This window comes from Ostrea edulis, chromosome 7, assembly GCF_947568905.1.
Source record: "Ostrea edulis chromosome 7, xbOstEdul1.1, whole genome shotgun sequence".
Taxonomy (NCBI): domain Eukaryota; kingdom Metazoa; phylum Mollusca; class Bivalvia; order Ostreida; family Ostreidae; genus Ostrea; species Ostrea edulis.
Genome location: NC_079170.1, coordinates 60,551,580 through 60,567,397, shown reverse-complemented (window position 1 = coordinate 60,567,397; position 15,818 = coordinate 60,551,580). Strand labels below are relative to the sequence as shown.

Below are 15,818 nucleotides of genomic sequence, written 5' to 3'. Positions count from 1 at the left end.
CGTTAAGCAAGATAGAATCAAACAATCAATCAATATTTTGAATTCAGATTTTAATTCCCTTCAGCTTTTATGCTAGTCAGGCGCGTAGAATGATTATTATTTCTGATTTTAATAATAGCGTTGAATGAGACGTATGTAAGCTCGAACGTCATGAACTGATCTGGAAATGTTTTAAAGCGGTTTAAGCATATAAATTTTCCAACCCCTTGCAATTTAGGATTTTGAAGACCATGTTAAATTAAGGGGCTTTGTAGTGAATAAAGTATTTTGATAATTCAGATTCTCTTCCAACCCCTCGAAAAACGAAGTTACATGCCTGCTAGTGGAAGGTTATTTTTCTAAGATCTTTGTAATATATGATACAAGCCAATACAAATCGAGCGTTCTCCGAGTACTAGCGTTCCACAGGTGTTGGAAGCCCAGTGTACCTGAGTTTTGATAGCATGTACCTGTCCGCAACTCCTATTTCTCGTAACTCCAAATTTGCAAAATGACCCCTGAACAATGCAATTTTAATATCATTGTACTTCCCCCCTATGTATACATGTATTGTAAATTACACAATCAGAAATCAAACAATTATTTGCACATTAATTTCTAAAATTTGTAACTTCTTGAAATAATATATATTATCAATTGATGATACCTCTATACATGTATGTATAAAAATTATTTATTGAGTCAATGACCGAGAGTAAGAGAGAGAAAGAGGGGTGAGTGTAGACTGTGTGCCAGCTGCCATTAGGAATACAGCCATTATACAATCAACATGACCACAGAAACTCTGCAGACGGCCCTGATACATGCCCTGTATATATCAAAAGTATACACAACACCCTGATATATTGGCCATGTAAATTCCAGGTAAGTAACAATGACCATAGATGAGCTCCGCCCACATCCATTAATCCGCGAAGAAATCGTAGGGGGTGTTTAATGTAGAACGGTATTTAATGAACCCGTTATTCAATGTTACATTAATCAAGGATCTATCAACTCATCAGGGTTAATGGCACATTAAATTTGATAACCCGTTGATACAACTGTTCAAATGGATTTCCTCTATAATGAATGCATGCCGAGTTTGAATCAACCACATGAAATTCAACAGATTTTAATGCAAACAAGAGTACCGCAAACGGTACATGATGCGCCCGTGAAATGCTTACATAGGGTGTTTTCCTTGTGCTATAATTTGTATAACTTTGCTTCAGGTAGTACAAACGTTCATATGAACAAAGGGTCTTAGCTTAAAAATCGAGATTTCCTCCAAATGGACCAAGTTCAACAACCTGTAATTTTTTTTCAAGAATGGAAGAAAATCAAAATCCTTCCCCAGATACATATCTTCAATACTCATACAAACACTCCATAAAATAAGATGGTCCTCACTTGAAAACTGTGGGAGGAGTGGAGCGGACAAATTATGTACCCTCCATAGAATATTAATTTCCAAATAAACTAAGTTCAACAACCTGTAATTTTCTCAAAAATTGTAGAAAATTCAAAAATCCATCCCACATGCACATCTTCAATACCAATACAAACACTCCACAAAATAAGAAGGCTCTCACTTGAAAACTGTGGGAGGAGTAGAGCGGACAAATTATGTACCCTCCATATAATAATTATTTCCAAATAAAGGGACAAAACTCCTGGAACAAAGGTCGAAATAGATCAAAATTGCAGTATGATCTACAGTGACCCACAAAAAAGCCACACAGCAAGTTTCAGCATGCTATGTGAAAGGGAAATGAAATTATAAAGAGAAACTCCGAACGGACGGACGGACGGACGTACAGACATCGCTGTACCATAATACGTGACGTATAAATGTCTAAAGACGGGCGTATAAAAATGTGTGGATGAAGCATTCTAGCATTTGTGTATCAATCGAATGCAGATTTCTTGTTTTATTTACCTTTTGACGCAAGCCGGGTCCTTTGGCTTCTAATTCTTCTTTGCCATTGAACAGCGTTAAACTGAAAGTCGCTACAAGTGGGAAAGTTAGAAGGTACTGGAGCCATATCCTCTACCTCACCCTCCTGTATGACCAAAGACATTCCTTTCAAATGATGGTGAGCAAAATGACAATGAAGAAACCAGAATCCTGAAAATTTAACTGATCATGATTATTCTCATCATGTAAAATTGCAATACCTGGTAAAGGTCTAAATCAAGAATACAAACGCTATGAATAAAACGTTAAGACAATAGGTAGTAATTGATCTCAGAAATCCTACAACGAATGCAAAATTGAAAATAAGGCTAACACAGACCCCTAGAAACACCAAAGAAGGGATCAGCTGCACAGGAGGATCAAGTTTCTCCAGTCGATCGGCCACACCCGCTGTGTTTCCGATACCATGATCACGTAAATGGAGCAATCCGCCGTCATAATGAGTATAAAATGAGCGATTTAAGAATTGGCATGAAACACGTCAGACATCATTCGACATAATGACAGGTTGTATCTACAAATTATATCATGATAACGATCATTGAATTTAGGAAATATATGAACTTTGAACAAGACTCTTGAAACCATTGTATCACGAATTCATTTGTCAATAGCCCGTCTCAGTTTAAAAATTGAAAAACACACAGAACATGCAATAGTTTATCGGGTGACATAAACTCTACATGAAGTTGATCAAAACGTATATATGGAAAGTTGATGATAGAGAATCTGAATTCGTTCTGTTTGCCATAACGTACACATTTGTTCAACAAAATACCCAACTATTAGAGATACATGTATATCGGAATTTGAAATGTCTTTAAAGAATTTATATTGAGTTCACTAGGATATTTTATCGAATCAACATATGACTGAAAGTGAGTACGGGTAGCACGTAAAACATCATGGGTGTATCGAAATGTAGAATTGAAGCGTTTGAAATAAATTCTTTTTCGGAAGACTACAAAAACAGATCGGTTAATAGATAGCACAATTCGTGTCCAAAGTAATTATAACAGTCTATTAGAGGACGAGATTATCGAAGAATACGTAGAGATTATCAATGAGGAACTTTTCATCTTCAACGTTCCTGTGCACAGAATCAGAGTGATGTTTAATAACGTAAGTATCAGGATAATTTATCACAAGATATGAATATTTCAATATTCAATTTTTATTGAAGAAGCAACTGCCTGTGTTGTACAGTTTTGTTTTCCATTTTGGATTTTTTTTTCTGATTTTGAATTTGATAAAAGTTCTTCGAGACACACGATCCATTTTATTTCTTCGAATACATATTTCAAATCCAAAGTGGTAAATCGCAAATACCACTCCTTTCTTCTAAAATAGCAATAGTTAAAATAACAACAGTGCCGTGTAATAGCATACCATCTTAGCAGAATACGTTATGAGAGGCTATGAAATCCACAAAACAACGAGAGGTCATCATTGACATAAGCACATCACTCAGTACACATATCTACTTCCTAGTTTATTTTAATTAAGTTTCATTTATACAGAAACCATGTTACTGTTGATCTGTAATTTGTGTCTAATGAATATGAAAGTAAACTGATGATGGCATAACAATAAATCAAGGATAGTAAATTTCAACCCCCCCCCCACCCAAACTTTTCTCAAATCAATACCATTAAAACGTATGAATTCTTAAAACTTTACACGACTATTCCTCACGATAAATTGAAGAGTAGACGTTTTGACATCACAGACAGTGGCTTCTTCGATAAAAATGGAACACCGGAAGTATTCACATCTAGTGATTTGTCATTTAAAAAATGAGTTGTTAAGCACAACTTTTACTCCACGCTCAAGTACTCTGAAGTTGCTATTTAAAAATGCTAGATTTCCTCATTGGCAATATCTACGTAGCTTTTCCGTGACGAAGTCTTCCAACAGTCTGTTGGAATTTCCATGGACACGAAATGTGCTCATTTGTTACCTGATCTGTTTCATATCTTGATGAGGCAGAAATGATTAAAACAGCTTTTTATATCAGAAGAAAAAAGCTCTTATTATGGTCTTTAACTCGACATTTAAATCAATCAACAACGTTTTATCCATCAATAATGATTTCTATTCATATGTCGATTCGATATATCACAGTGAATTTGGAATAAAGCACACTAAAGAGTCTTCTACATCTGCTTCGTAATTAGATATCATATCAAACATGGATGCTAACAGCAAAATAACAATTCAACTTTGTGACAAACGTGATGATTTCAATTTTTCATCGTTAGCTTCCCATATTTTGTATCGACATTCCATTACTACCTGCATATGGTGTTTATATATCTTAAAGCTGACATGAATTAATAAATACGTACACCTTTCTCATCTTATCCGCCATATTTCTCTCAGGTAGCCAAATTTACTCTACCCGTATATACTCCAAATGTGATTGTCACACCTGAGTGATTTTTCTAGGTGGACTCGACTAGTGCACATCTCCGATAGTAATATATAGGGAAATGCGAAACAAATAAAATCACATTTTAAAACATTATGCTTTGCTCAAAATTACAAAATATTTATTGTATACCAATGCAACATTCCGAACGTTTAGATAATTTAGAAAAAAAAAATGCAAAAAAAAAAAGCTTTTCTTGCATACTTGCAAGTGCAAGCAAGTATTTGCAGTTTCTTATGAAATAAATGCGGGGAAATCATTTGCCAATTACATACTGATAGAATGGAATAAGCAAAGAGCATACAACATATTATTTATATCAATTCTTGCAAAATACAGGTCCATGCCATATGCATAATATGTAATGCACATGGCATATTCGCCACAAAATACACCGTATCAAATACAGACGTCTATTCAACAGGTATCGGAGATGTGCACTTACCGAAAATATTAGATTCTCTTTATTCTGATAAATCTACGAAACAAAATGATAAACTCCATTTGTATCTCGTTAGAACTTTATAACACGTTGTCATTCCATTATACAGACTGCGACACACTTCACCCGTGCCAAATAGGGTGTCTTCAATCAGGGGATATGTCAGAGTCGAAAATGTTCCTGTATTGAATGCTTGTCTGGTCGTGGTTTTGCAGTTTATAGAAATCGGGAATCTAATCATATACACTGAGCATTTGGTTGGATTATACAAATTTGGATATACAAATAAGGGAATAATGATCGAAAATATACATCTGTTAAAAAATGCGGGTATTACATTTGCAATCCATAATAAACAGTTGATTACACAAAGACACACATAAAAGGAAATGTATAAACGAAAATATAGTTTTATTGTTTCTTTGGGAACCACATAAATATTTACGGTCTCTGTATGTCCATATTCATTGATTGAACAGGAGAGAGAGAGAGAGAGAGAGAGAGAGAGAGAGAGACTGTCCTACTTCGATGTACAATATATCATTTCACAGAAGGAAGGAAAATTGATCAGTGATATAATGGTAAGCTTACAAGCATTAAAAGATTCCAGCTATTTAAAAATGTGTTATTGACAATATATTAAAAAGTTACAGGAGTTGATGCTTATAATTGAATTCATTACAAATTTTAAAAAAATATATATCAGTTTAAACTGCATGTAGAAAATACTGACTTTGTATGTTAGAATAACGGAAAAAAGTAAATTGTCAAAAAAGTGGAGAGAGCAGACCAGCCCAGCCTCCCTGCCCACCCCAACCCCCTGTATACGTTCCTGAAACAACATATCAATTCGTGTTGAAAGAAAGGTGCATATCTGCATTTCATTAAATTCCAAAGGAACTCGAATTTATGTGTTCCCCTATTAATTATTTTGTATGCAAGATTCGTTCCCGAATTTAGAATCATGCTTTCAGTTAGAGCAGAAATGAATTCATTTTGAAGTACATCTAGTTTGAATGCAAATGTGGGGTTCCTTCTTTTAATTTCATCAGGCTCATTAGAACCCCCTCCCCCAAACTATGCAGCTTTGTTTTTATTGATATCTAAATCGGCATATGAATCCGGATACAATTATATAATGTTTTCTCGTGATCATATAGATATCGATACTAGAAAATGTTTATACTCTTGCCTTTTGCATATCCTACTAATGCATTACAGTAGATTGACACTGTATCATATCAAATAAAACCTCAACATAAATTTTACTGATTTATGAATATATACTAACATCTTATCGAATACATTTGGATATGAAATTTCGACGTACAGCGGTATGTCTATTTTCAGAATATATCCATTGCGCCAGATCTACGAAATGAAAATAATCATTATGGCATGTTACATAAACGTTAAAACACACATGATATAGTCCTGTAATGCATGCATGCGATTTTTCTGAATACATGTATTTATGTATTCGTGAATGAAGTTCCTACGCTTAAAACTATCTTGGCCTTTATGCATTTTGTTTTGTGATTTTGGTTTACCATTCCTTACACTGTGTAAATGAAGGAAAACTTGGTAAAGGGTGCAATTCTACACCATACAATTAGTATGCATGCATGTGTTGAAAAGTAAAATGTACATGTATCGTCATTTTTCAGGGGGGGGGGGGGGGGGTGGTACAACATACAACAGGAAGAAAAAAATGGAAAATTGGATTCTTCAAAATGTCTTGCCATTCAAAATAATAATTAAAAACGATGAACGAAAACAACAATAAAATAAAACAAAAAACCCAAACAAACCAAGATGTTTTATCTGATGTTCAAAGTCCTAATGTGGGGGTGAAGGGTTAAGAGTCTTTTACTTTGACTGCCTCAATAATTTCCCCTTACACCCCATTTTCCTCCATCGTTGGGGGTGGGATGGGGTGGTTAGAGTCCTCTACTATGAGTGCCTCATAATATCTTCATTTTCTTATTTGGTGGTGGTGTGTGTCTTCTACTATTATATCAGAACTTTCAAGCTGGGGTAAAGTTGGGGGGGGGGGGGGTGTCACCCAATATATTTCTACTTGCATTACAAAATAACGGCCTCTCACTTCTGTTGGTGCGGGTTCGAAACCCGCTCGCGCCGGTAAGTGAGAAAGTTTCGGAAGGTCGGTTGTCTCTTCCCAGGTACATTGTATCTGGTTTCTCTCTTCCACCAACAAAAACTGGGTGCCACCAGATAACTGAAAAATTGTTGAGTGTGGCGGAAAACATAAAAAAAGGATATTGTTATCAAAGGTGGGGGACAGACATTCTTGTCCCCTCCCTTTGATTCTAAGTACTTTGTACTTGACCTTTGTATTTGAGAGAGGGCCTACATAGGCTATGCCTCTTGCCCAATCCTGTTGAGTTTCTCAATAAAATGTGTTTAAATAAAAAAAAAATCGATGTGCTTGATAACTACGCATATGATAAACTCAATTATTACATTTACATTACTACAATTTGCGTCGAGTTCAACACAGAATGTAATAAAGCAAAATGGCATAGATATATAAGATCTATTGAGCGCCGACTTAGCATTTAAATGAAATAATTGAAAATAACATTATTTAAAGATATGTTTAATTTTTAATTATTGCGTGCTTTAAATGAATCAAATAAATCTGTATTATCAATTAATGAGAGCAATATTAGTTACTGTTCTCTTATATTGAATTAACGATATCATTTGTCTTAATAAGAGCGCGATTATTACAAGATCATCGTTTTAATCCCCTCCCTCCCTCCCTCTCTCTCATATGTTACCCTATTAGACCTAGCATAAATGTTCTTGTAAAAGGACGGATATTCTAGGTTGAGATAAACATTTCTTTTAAAACAGACTTTTCTTCAAACATGCAAATAAATCATTATAAGTCTTACACTTTAATGCAACTCCCCTCTCTCTCTCTCTCTCTCTCTCTCTCTCTCTCTCTCTCTCTCTCTCTCCATACACTCGTGCAGTGTTGTATATGCAAATTATCTATGCACAAACAATGTATGTATCTAAATGATTTCCTGATTTATAAATCTGCAATACTCTGACAAGTAAATCGTACGGTATAAGGTTTCATGCACAATACAGGGTAAATATTCTACTCTGATACTTCCCCTGATTGAAGATAGCTGATCGACACGGGCTAAGTGTGTCGCAGTCTGTACAATGGACAATGTTGTTTACTGTTGGAATACAAATGGAGTGTATCGTTTTGTTTCATGGATTATGCTAATAAAGGGAGGTTTACTACTACTTTGAGTATTTTCGACAACTGTACACGTACATCTTCGGTCCTTTACAGATATTACGAGTCATCCGCATTCGATGCTTTTTCATGACGAGCATACATGACCATGTCTTCTTTATACGTACAGTAGCATTTATGTATTTGCATTTTGCTTGAAGTAAGTGTGAATGGTATAGATTTTATACCCTTTGCTTATTCCATTTCATCAATAGATCTAGATGAAATATTTCTCCGCGTTTTTGTATAGTTTTGACATATTTATTGCAAATGTACGCACATTCACGTATAGAAAAGGCATTCTATATTTATTTATCCATAGCTTTTAGAATGATTTACTACTGTACGATATGTTTATTGTAATTTTGAGCACTGCATGGTGTTTCAAAACGTGATTTCATTTCTTCTTGATGTCCTATAAATTAGTATCGGAGATGTACGTGCTACCTGTCGAAACTACCCGTACCACAGGGGCTAAGCCCGTTTTGGGCCCGAACTCTGTGATACCATAAATATAGAAAGGGGTCTAACTCTGACACAGATAAAAAAAACTAACCACTCGCTTCAAATGCCTAAAAAATCTTAAACTAGGTAAGCTATGCGTAATTTGCCGGTCTCCTTGCATAGATTAATGTTTTAACTACTTGCATGCCAAATTTCAAGTCACTGGTTCTTAAAATAACGAAGATATACGTCATCGTTCTCTCGATTTCACTTGTTTACTTTTACTAGGACATTTACCGGTCCAGGTCACGGAGTCGTTTCTCGCCTATGACAGCAGCGAAATTCAGACTAGTATGGAAGATTTCGGACCTGTCAATTAAAATTTCACATCAATTATACGCTACTTACTTCCTCATACTTTAATAATGTTCTTCTTGTAGACGTTACACGACTTATTTTTCCTCAGCCGCATCAACTGTTGACAAAAGCTGCCGTTTTAATGAACGCACTAAATACCCGATAGACTTAAAATCTCAAATACCTTAAAACTGATCAAAACATCAATCTTGTGATATTGCACGTAGAGAAGGAAATTGAACATTATTTCTTGGCTTTTTTAATTTTTTGTTTTTGTTTATTCTATTTCCTTTAGATTATTATTACCCATTTTCCCCTTCTTTAAAGTTTTAGACATTTCGGGTATTTAGTGTATTCATTAAAATGGCAGATCTTGTCAACAGTTGATGCTGCTGAGGAAAAATAAGTCGTGTAACGTCTACACGAAGAACATTATTAAAATATGAGTTAGTAAGTAGCGTATAATTGATGTGAAATTTTAATTGACAGGTCCGAAATCTTCCATACTAGTCTGAATTTCGCTGCTGTCATAGGCGAGAAACGACTCCGTGACCTGGACCGGTAAATGTCCTAGTAAAAGTAAACAAGTGAAATCGAGAGAACGATGACGTATATCTTTGTTATTTTAAGAACCAGTGACTTGAAATTTGGCATGCAAGTAGTTAAAACATTAACATATGCTAGGAGACCGGCAAATTACGCATAGCTTACCTAGTTTAAGATTTTTTAGGCATTTGTTAGGAGTGGTTAGTTTTTTTTATCTGTGTCAGAGTTAGACCCCTTTCTATATTTATGGTATCACAGAGTTCGGGCCCAAAACGGACTTAGCCCCTGTGACCCGCACAGGTAAATCGAAGACACTGATGTGAAGTGAAGCGTAGCAAAACTCGTCCCCTTATATACCATGCGAACCCTGATACATATAACAATAGAATATCCAACTAATATGGCGGATTAGCAAAGAAATACGGCGGACATATAGAATTATACTATATTTATTAATTCATGTCAGCTTTAACTGATTCGACACACAAGGGTTTGTTCTGCGTATGATCAGTTTTTTAAATCGAGACAGGCTACTGACAAACCAGTCTCGTTTAATGTCAGTATTTCGCACATTATATGGTCATTATAATGATCTAGTTTGCCAATACAGTTCTGTATATCCTGTCATTGGATCAAATGCTGACTGATATGTTTCATACCGATTGTTAAACTGCTGATACAGGTAGATGTTTACCGTTATTATCGCCAGTTTGATCAATGATTAAACCCCAGGGATAGTAGTATGCTTCTTCCATTTTTTTGTTAAAGTAGATTTGTGATTTATTTACAAGAAACACGTAACAACTTTACAGGGGAGCACATATCTACTATATGTATGTTTGATACACTTTCTTTTCATGTAAACACTCCACATTGTTTAAAGAGGTTAACAGTTTCCTCCCTTTTGTGTAGGGTAGATTTTATCAAAGGATACGTAATTTATGTGCATAAATAGAATATGCCTTAACATACCCTAGCAGACCTTATAGGAAAAGAAATATCTTTTAGGTTGTTAGAAACATCATCTTGAAAAGTAAAGATCCTAATATAATTTCGATTTTCGTATCTGAAAGTTTCCTTGCCAGCAAAAGTTCATGCAGGAAAATTAAAAGAACATGCATTTTTGTTGAAATACAAAGCAAATGCTTTGAAAATGTATTTTCATATGGGAAATTTATTTTCCTGTAGGAAATTGATTTTCGTTAGAAAACATTTTCAACTAGAAACTTGCGAAATTCCGATATGAAAACATCTTCTTAGAATCCAATAGGAAATTCATTTTTTATTTCTTTTTTCAGGATGTATTTCTTACTTTTGAATGAGAGTTACCGGTGAAATGATGAGTTTAAAGTCTGTGTAGGGTACTCTGGTATTCAGCATCATTGATTTTGCTTTGGAAAGTAAAGTAATGGTGGAAGCTAATTTACCTCTAGAAATTTTGTACATTTATCCGAAAACATGAAAATCCATACCCACAATCCTCACTGAATTATCTCACACCGAAAGAACTTCTCTCATAGTCACATAACATTTTGTAGTAAAGGAGTATATTCTTAATAAAATCAAATTGTTTTTACGAATACAAAAGGTATAAATCTATGTTTTATACGACCGTTATCAAACGGGACATATTCTGTATTATTGTAGCATTATATAGAGGGCTCATAATTTATCCGTATAACTCCTTCCACGGGTTTTTGGTGAGTACCCTTTATAGAAAACATGTATGGGAATTAAAGATGAGAATGCTAATGATGTGGCAATTTTGTTTATCGTTGTTATTTGTTTAGTTTTTCTTGAATTTTTCAGAAATCTACAAGATATTGAAATTAGTCAATAATTTTTTCCCAAAAAGAGTTACAAAGTGTTTACAATTTTTTTCATTCAACTCCTCTCACATATTTAAAGCTAAGAAAGGTCTTGAAAATTTATGTATTTCAAGGAGTTTGATTCCTAAACAAATTTGGCCGTGTTAGAGTAGGTTCCCAGTATCCTTTGCTTTTCGTAAGAGGCGATTAAATGGGGCAGTCCATGGGATTAAACCGCAAAACTGAGGTTTCGTTTCACATTAGGTGTGGCACGATAAAGACCCCTCATTGCTGAAAGGCATTAAGCGCCGAGCACAGGCCTAAATTTTATAGCCCTTCACCGGGAAGGATGACATTTCAATATGAGTGAAAAATATACAACTGACCATCCAGCCTAAAAAATTTGAATCGTCTTAAATGTTTGCAAAACATACACCTTGAGCATAATCACTTTTGGGATATTCTAGACATTAGAGATCTTGATTTGAACATTTATTTCTTATCACAGTTTTAAGGTGAGTTCTTTTACTCACACGATGCGAAATAAAGTATTACGCAGTTTGATGATAATGGATACTACATTAAGTAATTATTACAGCTCTTAATATACGAAAACCACCTTTATAACCTCGTGACGGGCGTATTACTGGTTCACTTCATATCGTGCCCTTTACAAGTATTGGTCGAAATCGTTCAGAGTTGATATACATGGAAATCACGAATGACATATCAAATGATGAAGGACTATGAATTGAAGTGTTGTAAAACAGTGGTATCAATCCATTTGGCATGTTATAAATTCTTTTGAACTTCTTCATCAAATAATGTATGCAGTTCAGTCTAAACATTACATGAAATCAATACATAATCCGTATATATACGCCCCTTAATCCCCTCCCTGAATTGTCCCCAATTCCACTTCATAGCATTTTACAATAAACCATACAATTTGTCATACTTTGCAGATGGAAAACTTTATATTTCATGATATTTAAGATTTAATTCATAGAAAAACAGTTTTACTGTACCAGGATTATCTGCTCTTAGTCTGATTATGACGTAACCGTTCGCAGGTACCGAAATTGTGTCTTTTAGTGGAGGATTCTCCAAATTTACTCCCGGTATGTACCCAGCATTCCAAGATGGATCTGCCCAAGTTGCTTCTGTACAGCGTTCATTTAAACACCTAATATCTGGATTTGGTCCAGTAGTATTTCCAGTTACGGGATCGTAAGGTGGATACGCCATCTTAAGTACGTGAAAATGATGTCCGTGGATGTGCACAGGATGGGATATTCCTATAACACCTAAAATAGTACAGAAACATTAATTAACACGTTCTTAATTTTTGGGTGACCCAACTCTACAATGTTAATCTACATGCAAAAGAAGACTGAAATTATGTCATTTCGAAGAATGTTTCTACCTGATTCATTTAATGATATCTCTGTATGCTTGTAGACAATAACCTGTTTATTGCGAGTTTCAGCTTTTGATTTATTTTACCAAGATCATGTCGCTTTCCTGTCACATTAGAAGTAAAACAATAACAGAATGATCAATAAATATTAATTACATTGTAATCATACGTAGCTCAATTTTCTAAGCCGGAACCTGAACCGTAATCCAGAATCAAAGGGACACGATTTTCACATTTTAGTAAAGACGTCCAAAGCTCTTAATATTTTGCTGCGCACTGCTATAGACCAATTGATAGCAATTTTTAGAATGTTTAACAATTTATGATGTACTACATATAAGAAGGGTGGGCAAGTACATACATATTGTAATAGGTCATATGACTCTTGGTTCCTGATACATAAATCCATCTTAGTGGTGAATACTTTCATATCCTTACCAGCTGCAGAACTGTAGCTTTAAATGGGAAAGCATGAATATCTAAACATGAGAATTTTATTGTCCTGTAAATTTTCAGTTATAATGAAGTTTTTGAAAAGTTATTAAAGGTACATTATGTATGTAAATGGCACATGTAAGTGATAGTAATTGTTTGATACTAACGTTTGAGATATTTAAAAAAAACAACAAATGTATAGGTCCCGATTCGTATGGAGAGATCGGTTGCCCTATAAATTAAAGCTTTGAATAGAGGATATACCCGCATCTCCCTGGTCTATCCAATTTCCGCTTATAGAGCTATAGTTCCTTATCTACTCTGCTACAGGAAAATCCACAGAGAATGATTGCTTTTACCGCCAAGTGATTGTCGACCGATATAAATACATCGAAACGTTCACATATATTTCTGCATACATGTACTATGAAATAAAATATTACCTATCGCTGAAATAACTATTTCAATGATATTTCCCAGATCAAATTTGAGGATATGGGTACAGTCACACTCATTGCTAGTACATGTTCCACAGGGGGTTATTGCATCCATTCCAGGATATGTCTATAACACAATGGAATATTTTAATAAAGATAAATGTTGATAAAATTCACTTATAGAGAAGATGAAAATGAACATTTTATATATATATATATATATATATATATATATATATATATATATATATATATAAATGCGTAGTTCCATTTTATAGAATACAAAATGCACTGTAAGACAATGTGTTAGTCCTTTCGTTTCCATTGTATGTCTTCTTGGTCAATTTATTTTTTTGAACTTGCAGTTGAAATTATTAACAGCTTTACATCAAATGTAAGTTATTCTTCATCAATTACCTGTATATATCATTCATTTTTAACACATTTAGATTATTGAAAGAGAGATGAAACTTATACGGTTGATGAAACATTGGATGACAATTTATTGATATTTATTATACTAACACGGAACTGTGTATATGTACATGTATGCATGCTTGTTTGTATAAAGGATCTTAAAAAGCTGGTATATTCATTGGTCCATTCAATATCCAAGTAGGCGGGTAGGTCGATGTTGAAACATGTGTGAGTATGCAAGAATAATTCTAAATGTCTTGCCAAAACTGTCAAGAAGCGTCTTTATTTTACGGTCTGTATATTGGAAATGTATACAACGTTTATATTACAATAAATGGTGAAATTTGAGCAATGTGTTTCGATTCGGAACTCTATCAATTCTCCAAAATGGAAGTGTCACGTAACCCAAAACTATTACACTATATCGCGCATGTAAGTATAGCATGAATTCATAGCTTTGGATAAAAGAAGTAAAAAGCACAGTGTTTTACTTGGTTTCTGTCATATTCCAAGTTTATGTAATCTCACACCTCTAATCTTAAAATAAAGATGGTGATCTTTTAAAATTTAATGAGTTTGATTAAAGAGACACTACAGCTCATTTTGCGCAAAAATCATGAAATGACAATTTTCCCAGCGCTTTCTCAATTTGTGTTGCATTGTTGAAAGTATGAACTTTGCGAAAATAACACTTATCTAAAGTTAAAAATTATCGTTTTAACGTAAAAATTAATACTTTTTGATGGCCTATACACAAAATATCGAGTCTCCTCCTTTCAGTCTTCAGACGCATGCGCATAGACAGTAAACAGTGCAGCATGTCGTCCAGAGAGAGAAAGTGTAGTTGATAGATCTAGAAATTTGACAGATTCTGTGAGAAAAGAGGTAAAATTAGAATGAGATAAAACTCATACGTGAAATAAAATTTACCTTGGTATCAGTTTGACCGTTGGAAAACAAAGAGCTCGGATAAACACATGTAACTCAGTGGCGGATCTAGGATTTCCGAAGAGGGGTGTGAAAGTCAAAGATTAGCCAAAGTAATCGGCCATTCTGGTGCAAAATTTGGATTTTCATTCACAATCTGTGGGGTAAAAAGGGAGGGGGATCCTGGCCCCCTAAATCTGCCATTGAGACTAACTGCGAAGACACCACGTTTAAAAGTAAGTGCTATTTTTATCTGCACACGACACGTGTTAGTTGTAAAAACATCGGTCAGTGGGAACAAGGCAGGTTTCTGTTGAAATAATGATTTATAATTACTTATTATAAGGAGCAGGAAATAATCTTATACTTGAAAGGCGAGTGTGGACCCCCTTGAAGGGGAATTTAAATAATTTCCTACAGAACACCTTTGCTGTCATTCAAAACCACGTGATGTAAATAAGCATTCAAAAGTCCGAGTCAGCATGAAGAAACCTTTGAATTCCGAACGATCTTCAAAGCGCATTTGAGAGTAAATTGATGCATCCCAATTGTTCAAAATTGTCAGTTTCGATATGAAATTTATCATTTTATCAATACATGGTTTTAAAAACACTTTATTGAAATGAGCTGTAGTGTCTCTTTAAAATGTTTTCTTTTTGAAATAATATAATGTAGCTTAAATTTTGATTAGGTAATCTAAATATTGAATTTCGAATCTTGTATTTCGAATATTGAATCTCGAATTAGCTTTTGAGGCTTTCATAGTAAATAGAGAGGATTTATGAAATGTTAACAAAATACAGAACAAATTCAACGTCATGCTAATATTACTACACTGAGTGGCCAAAAGTATTGCAACAAACATGGTTGACGTCATCACAATTTTACTCGCTTCAAATTATATTTTTATTGCT

General features: G+C 34.4%; 1 protein-coding gene across 1 annotated transcript in view; it reads right to left on the bottom strand.

Annotated features, from left to right (window-relative positions):
• Positions 1 to 15,818, bottom strand: part of LOC130048300 (uncharacterized) — a 56,490-nt gene that overhangs the window by 4,359 nt on the left and 36,313 nt on the right. Inside the window, exons 12-14 of the mRNA XM_056144890.1 lie at positions 13,567 to 13,687; positions 12,297 to 12,575; positions 1,922 to 2,110 (exon numbers count right to left, since the gene is read on the bottom strand). Coding sequence (XP_056000865.1) covers positions 1,922 to 2,110; positions 12,297 to 12,575; positions 13,567 to 13,687 — 589 coding nt within the window. The remainder of the gene's footprint in view (positions 1 to 1,921; positions 2,111 to 12,296; positions 12,576 to 13,566; positions 13,688 to 15,818) is intronic.